The 6654-nt window shown below is 46.5% G+C and overlaps 3 protein-coding genes across 5 annotated transcripts in view; 1 reads left to right on the top strand and 2 right to left on the bottom strand.

The window, feature by feature from the left end:
• Positions 1-2376: 2376 nt before the first annotated feature.
• LOC115577728 (uncharacterized) lies at positions 2377-3651 on the bottom strand. The gene is made up of 2 exons (XM_030410623.1): positions 3149-3651; positions 2377-3026 (listed from the first exon to the last, which is right to left on the bottom strand). The coding sequence occupies exons 1-2, from the start codon at positions 3525-3527 to the stop codon at positions 2665-2667; spliced, it is 741 nt and encodes a 246-aa protein (XP_030266483.1). The 5' UTR covers positions 3528-3651; the 3' UTR covers positions 2377-2664.
• Positions 3652-3798: 147 nt separating this feature from the next.
• LOC115577730 (uncharacterized) overlaps positions 3799-6654 on the bottom strand; it is a 3096-nt gene continuing 240 nt past the window's right edge. Inside the window, exons 1-3 of one of the 3 annotated variants that reach the window (XM_030410625.1) lie at positions 5256-5712; positions 4595-4970; positions 3799-4413 (exon numbers count right to left, since the gene is read on the bottom strand). In XM_030410625.1, the coding sequence (XP_030266485.1) occupies positions 4052-4413; positions 4595-4958 (726 nt within the window). In that variant the 5' untranslated portion in view covers positions 4959-4970; positions 5256-5712 and the 3' untranslated portion in view covers positions 3799-4051. Of the gene's footprint in view, positions 4414-4594; positions 4990-5255; positions 5713-6654 lie in introns of those variants that run through there. The other 2 variants (XM_030410624.1, XM_030410626.1) reach the window with 2 other exon arrangements.
• Positions 5702-6654, top strand: part of LOC115577727 (piggyBac transposable element-derived protein 4-like) — a 2215-nt gene continuing 1262 nt past the window's right edge. The window contains exons 1-2 of the mRNA XM_030410622.1: positions 5702-6382; positions 6556-6654. The exon at positions 6556-6654 is cut by the window's right edge and continues 1262 nt beyond it. Coding sequence (XP_030266482.1) covers positions 5722-6382; positions 6556-6654 — 760 coding nt within the window. The 5' untranslated portion in view covers positions 5702-5721. The remainder of the gene's footprint in view (positions 6383-6555) is intronic.

Here is a 6654-nt window from a genome sequence, read left to right as displayed (position 1 = left end):
GTAGAGGCCGCTATTACCCCCCATGCCTTTTTGTCACGCATGACCCCCCCTACAGTCGATGACTGGTATAGCACGCGGTGCTTTTAGCCCTTGCGTTGCCCTTTCGGGTCAGGGTGACCCACCCCCGAAATCATTACCGCTTGTGTCCGGTAGAGGCCGCTATTACCCCCCCCCCCATGCCTTTTTGTCACGCATGACCCCCCCCTACAGTCGATGACTGGTATAGCACGCGGTGCTTTTAGCCCTTGCGTTCATTCATTTAGTTAGACATCAGTCGTTCAGATCCCCTTGAACTCCCCTTGTTTGCAGAAGAAGAAGAAGAAGAAGAAGAAGAAGGGCTCAGGGTTTGCCAATGTAAATGGTGTTGGTGGTGTTGATGCTGTTGCTGCTGCTGCTGCTGCTGCTGCTGCTGCTGCAGAACAGGTGTAGGCTGAGTAAACACTGGTCTCCAGAGAGTCAAAATTTCCCTTGCGGCTGAATCAACAACCACTTCTTCTTATCCCAAGAGACCCAACTTCCCCCTTTCATCTCATCTCCAGACACCCAACTTCCCCCTCATGTGATCTACAGCTGAGTAAACCAGAAATCTAAACTTTCCCATCCTCTGATATGCAGCTGAGTAAACACATAGTTACTCTGTTCTCCATAAACCTAAATATTATCTGAGGCTGAATAAACAACCACTTCCTCTTATCCCAAGAGACCCAACTTTCCCATCCTCTTTGATATGCAGCTGAGTAAATACATCGTAACTCTGTTCTCCAGAAACCCAAATTCCCCTTTATATTTGTCTGCGGCTGAATAAACAACCAATTCCTCATGGGTTACGCGTAAGATGTGTAACATGAAGGAGACAGAGATGTCTCATACTGTGTCCAGAGAGCCAAAATTTCCCTTGCAGCTGAATCAACAACCACTTCTTCTTATCCCAAGAGACCCAACTTCCCCCTTTCATCTCATCTCATCTCCAGACACCCAACTTCCCCCTCATCTGATCTACAGCTGAGTAAACCAGAAATCTAAACTTTCCCATCCTCTGATATGCAGCTGAGTAAACACATCGTTACTCTGTTGTCCATAAACCTAAATTCCCCTTTATATTATCTGAGGCTGAATAAACAACCACTTCCTCTTATCCCAAGAGACCCAACTTTCCCATCATCTGATATGCAGCTTAGTAAACACATCGTAACTCTGTTCTCCAGAAACCCAAATTCCCCTTTATATTTGTCTGCGGCTGAATAAAACAACCAATTCCTCTTGGGTTACGCGTAAGATGTGTAACATGAAGGAGACAGAGATGTCTCATACTGTGTACTGTAGGTTTTCATAAACATTTCTGCAAAAGGCAGAAGAATACAGAAGAATGTGAGGACAAAACTGGTAGACATTTCTCAGAGTTTTCCTGTTTTTATTTTTATTCAGCCCAGCAAAGCAAAGTACATCGCATCACATCACATAATACTTGAGACATGAGAAGCTTCATAGCGGGGCCCGAGAGGCTTCTTAGAGCTGGGAGCTGTAAAAAAAAAAACACAAAAAAACCAAAATGAATTTAAAAAATAGATGAAAATACAGAGATGACTTGTTCTACGATCAAGGTCGAGGGTAACAATTACACATCACACAAACACAGGTTGTTACTCTGAGTCTTTACCCGTCTTCAGTCTTCATGTCATGGACATGGCCATCATTTTCCCTTTTGAGTTGTCGGATACATTCTCTAAGCTGTGCAGAGGGTCCAATCTTTCCGCACAACTTGTACAGCAAGGGTCTGTTGCTCTCCTCTGTCAGACTCAGGAACTTTTTTGTGTCAATCCCTTCAGATGCAAAGTTTGGGATATGACACTCAAAACCCCACTCTCTCAACTTGGTCTCGACAAAGGCGTCCATTATAACAGACGGGGGGGGGGGGGGGGAAAACCCAAGAGTAGAATGAAGCTCTCTGAATGAATGAATGAATGAAGTGCTTGCAGTGCTTGCAGTATCCACATCTATATGAAACCAGTGCTCTGACTGAGCTATATCTGTCAGCATTGGATCTGACTAGCTTTATGTTGTCCACCTGACGCAAAGTCATCCGCCTGACGCGAGGTCATCCGTCAGACTCAATGTGTTCCAACTGACGCGAGGTCATCCAACCTGCGCTGTACTGTTGGCATTGGCAAGCCTGTGGTGTTACGCGAAAACGGAGATGGATGTGGATTTCTGACACAAAAGCCGTAGGCGCTGTTACGCCAACACGGAGATGAGTCTAAATGTCATCTGACATGTTTGGGATTGTTTCTTTTCTTTTCTTTTCTTTTCTATTCTTTTCTTTTCTTTTCTTTTCTTTTCTTTTTTTACAGCCTGTGCTCTGCTGTTGACAGTGGCAAGCCTGCGCTGTTACGCGAACACGGAGATGAGTCTACATGTCATCTGATATGTTTGGGTTCCTTTCTTTTTTGTTCTTTCTTTTCTTTCCTACAGCTTGTGCTGCGCCTTTCACTTTGGCAACCTTGTGCTGTTACGCGAAAACGGAGATGGATGTGGATTTCTGACACAATGTAATCCCACCAGTCAACCAGTTTCTTTAGTTCAATATAGTTTTATTTCATTTTGTAACAAACACACACCGACATGACATGTAGATTGGCACAGTAACATTTTTTTTTGTCTTTCATTTCACTTTACAAACACTAGCACATCCTCCTTGGACATCTTTGGAAGGTCAAAGGCGTGCATGTTAAAGGAGGCCACCACCAATGAGATGAACTCCCGGTTTGCTTGAGGGATGCTGGTGTCGCCGCACAGTTTCTGCAGTAGCCGAGCCATAGCGGCGGTATCGTCTTCGTTTAACTCAAACTCTATATATTCCTCTGGAAGCAGCTGCTTGTATTGCATCAGCAGGTCCAGGGCGCATTTGACCTCCACGATCCTGTTCTCGTAGATGGGTGTCGTCATCATGTTTTTGAGATGCGCGACCTTATCGCCGAGCGCAGAACGCACCTTCTCCGTCAAATGCACAACGGGAGGTTTTCTCCTGACTGAAATAAAAAAAAAATCAAGACAAACATTGGCTGAACAAAAAAAAAAAACAAACAGCGTGTGGTGGTGATCGTTTGTATTCCAGGCCTCGATCGATTCGCTCAGCATAGCACATACTCACCAAACTTCCCCCGGGGTCCGGATTCGAGCAGGTCTAAATACATGCCTCTATCCACCTGAAAAACGACCCGTAGGAATTTCATTGCGCTTTCCTCGCTCTCGAGGTAGCGATCGATGAGTTTGGGCATCATCTCAACCTGATTGATCTTGCAGTGATAAGACCTGAGGAGATCATTATCCGAATCTCCTGTCCGTAAATGATTCACATAAGAGCTCATCATGCTGTGTCTATCTGCTATGTCTTGCTTCCACGCCTGCAACATTTGGATGCGTGAAGTCCACTTGATTGAGCCTGAGCTCTGGGCATTGTCAGCTTCCACCTTCAGCATTTCTTCTAACACTTTATCCACCGTGTTCACATCGACGACGGGGCTCGCCATGGTCACAGACTTTTGGTGTAGTGCGCAGGCTTAGCACTACACAGAAAGAGAGAGGATTGTGAGTAAATGGAGCTGTTGTTCTGCAGTCTACTTATAAGCATTTATATACGCATGTGACGCAATGTTATCCAACCTGTGCTGTGCTGTTGGCATTGGCAAGCCTGTGCTGTTACGCGAACACGGAGATGAGTCTAAATGTCATCTGACTTGTTTTTTTTTTTTCATTACAGCCTGTGCTGCGCCTTTCACTTTGGCAACCTTGTGCTGTTACGCGAACAGGGAAGTGAGTCTAAATGTCATCTGACATGGTTTTTTTTTTTATTACAGCCTGTGCTGCGCCTTTTCACTTTGGCAACCTTGTGCTGTTACGCGAAAACGGAGATGGATGTGGATTTCTGACACAATGTAATCCCACCAGTCAACCAGTTTCTTCAGTTCAATATAGTTTTATTTCATTTGTAACAAACACACATCGACATGACATGTAGATTGGCACAGTAACATTTTATTTGTTTTATTTTTTTTCACTTTACAAACACTAGCACATCTTCCATAGGCATTATCGGAAGGTCAAAGGCCTGCATGTTAAAGGAGGCCACCACCAATGAGATGAAGTCCCGGTTGGCTTGAGGGATGGTGGTGTCGCTGCACAGTTTCTGCAGTAGCCGAGTCATGGCGGTGTTATTGTGCTCTTTTAACCCGAACTCGGCATATTCCTCTGGAAGCAGCTGATTGTATCGCATCAGTACGTCCAGGGCGCAGTTGACATTCACGATCCTGTTCTTGTAAAGGGGTGTCGTCGTCATGTTTTTGAGATGCGCGACCTTATCGCCGAGCGCAGAACGCACCTTCTCTGTCAATTCCACCACGGGAGGATCTCTCCTGACTGAAACGAAACAATACAAACAAACAAACAAACAAACAAACAAACAAAACACATGCAGAAAATTATTACTTCAGTTGAGCAGCAGCAGCAGCAGCAGCAGCAGCAGCAGCAGCAGCAGCGTGTGACGATCCCTCCCCTTGTTGAGGCCTTGATTATTTTGCTTTCGGTCGCACATACTCACCAAACTTGCCACTGGGTCCGTTTTTTAGCAGGTCCAAGTAGAGGAATTTCTGCTTCTGAAATAAGACCCGTAGGAATTTCATTGCGCTTTCCTCGCTCTCGAGGCAGCGATCGATGACTTTGTACATCAGTTTAACTGGATTCTCCTTGGCATGATAACAGTCAAGGAGCTCAGCATCTGACTCTGAATTTGTCAGGATAAGATCCAGAAAGCGTCCAATACCATGGTGTTTCTCTGCTATGTCGTGCTTCCACCCCAGCAGCATCTGGATGCGCGAAGCCCACTTGATTGAGCCTGGCCTCTGAGCATTGTCCGCTTCCACCTTCAGCATTTCTTCTAACACTTTATCCACCGTGCTCGCCATGGTCACAGGTCACTTTGGTGTAGCACACAGGCTTAGTACAAAGAAAGAGAAGAGAGAGAGAGAGAGAGAGAGAGAGAGAGAGAGAGAGAGAGAGAGAGAGAGAGCGAGAGCGAGAGCTAGACAGACAGACAGACAGACAGACAGAGAGCAAGAGAGGGTTGTGAATAAATGGAGCTGTTTTGTTCTGCAGTCTACTTACATTTATATACGCATGTACACATTTACTGGGGGTGGCCAGGCAAACCCAACGGACTCGACACTCAGTATCAGAGGAGCGATCGGCAGTCGGACACTCACCACTTGATGGTCTTACAAACCGGCCCTGTTCTGTCCAACCGATACGATGTTGCCAAACATGCACTGTACTGTCCGTCTGACGCGATGTCATCCAACCAGAAATGTTGTGTCCAAACGACACGACGTTATCCAACCGGCACTGTCGAGTCCACCTGACCCGACATTACCAACCCGGCACTGTACTGTCCGTCTGACGCGATGTCATCCACCCGCGACTGCGGATTTCACGGCTAAACAGGTGTTGGATGAGATGTCCTCACACGACAGGGGACACTACTCTGATTCAGAAGAAGACGTGTCTGAAGAATCTGACGTGGTGGAGGAACGCGAGGACGAGGGTTGTCGCGCAGGAGAGGAGGCTGAGGCTGAGGCTGAGGAAGAAGAAGAAGAAGAAGAAGAAGAAGAAGAAGAAGAAGAAGAAGAAACTGAAGAAGAAACTGAAGAAGAAGAAGAAGTAGAAACATACATGTCCAAGAACAACACTATCAAATGGTCCTCAGTGGCATTTTACAAAGATCGCAGGGTAATAGGGCAACACGATGATGATGCCGATGTCGATGATGATGATGATGATGATGATGATGACAATGTCAGAGATATGAGGATAAGAAAGAGAAGGAGGAGAAGAAGGGAAACAACAGCTACAGCAGAAGCAGCAAACCAACCGGGACCCACCGCGTACGCGGTTGCCAATGCCCAAGACATTGTGTCAACATTTCTCATGTTTCTCACACCGGCGATAGAAAAAATTGTGCTAGACATGACAAATCTGGAGGGTTTCCGAAAGTACGGAGAAAACTGGAAAGACATGAGTCGTACCGACTTGCGCGCCTACATAGGGCTGCTCATCTTAGCCGGTGTCTACAGGTCCCGAGGCGAGGCCGCAGCCAGTCTATGGGACGCGGAGAGCGGTAGGGCAATTTTCCGCGCCACCATGCCTCTCAAAGTGTTTCACACTTACTCGAGAATGCTACGCTTTGACGATCGCGAGTCGAGACCCGAGAGACGCGCCACTGACAAACTGGCAGCCATAAGAGAGGTGTGGGACAAATGGGCAGAGCGGCTTCCTTACCTCTACAACCCAGGGCCTGACATAACAGTGGATGAGCAACTGGTTCCCTTCAGAGGTGAGTGTGTGTGTGTGTGTGTGTGTGTGTGTGTGTGTGTGTGTGTGTGTGTGTGTGTGAGTGAGTGAGTGATTTGATATCAATTATTTGGTTTGTTATTCTGATTCTTTTCTCCCGTTGTCTCTTTCTTACACACACACACACACACACACACACACACACACACACAATAGGTCGTTGTCCTTTCCGACAGTATATGCCAAACAAGCCGGCCAGGTATGGAATCAAGATATGGGTGGCGTGTGACTCAAAGTCAAGCTACGCGTGGAAAA

This window comes from Sparus aurata, unplaced genomic scaffold (assembly GCF_900880675.1).
Source record: "Sparus aurata unplaced genomic scaffold, fSpaAur1.1, whole genome shotgun sequence".
NCBI lineage: Eukaryota > Metazoa > Chordata > Actinopteri > Spariformes > Sparidae > Sparus > Sparus aurata.
This window is presented reverse-complemented; position numbering and strand designations above follow the sequence as displayed.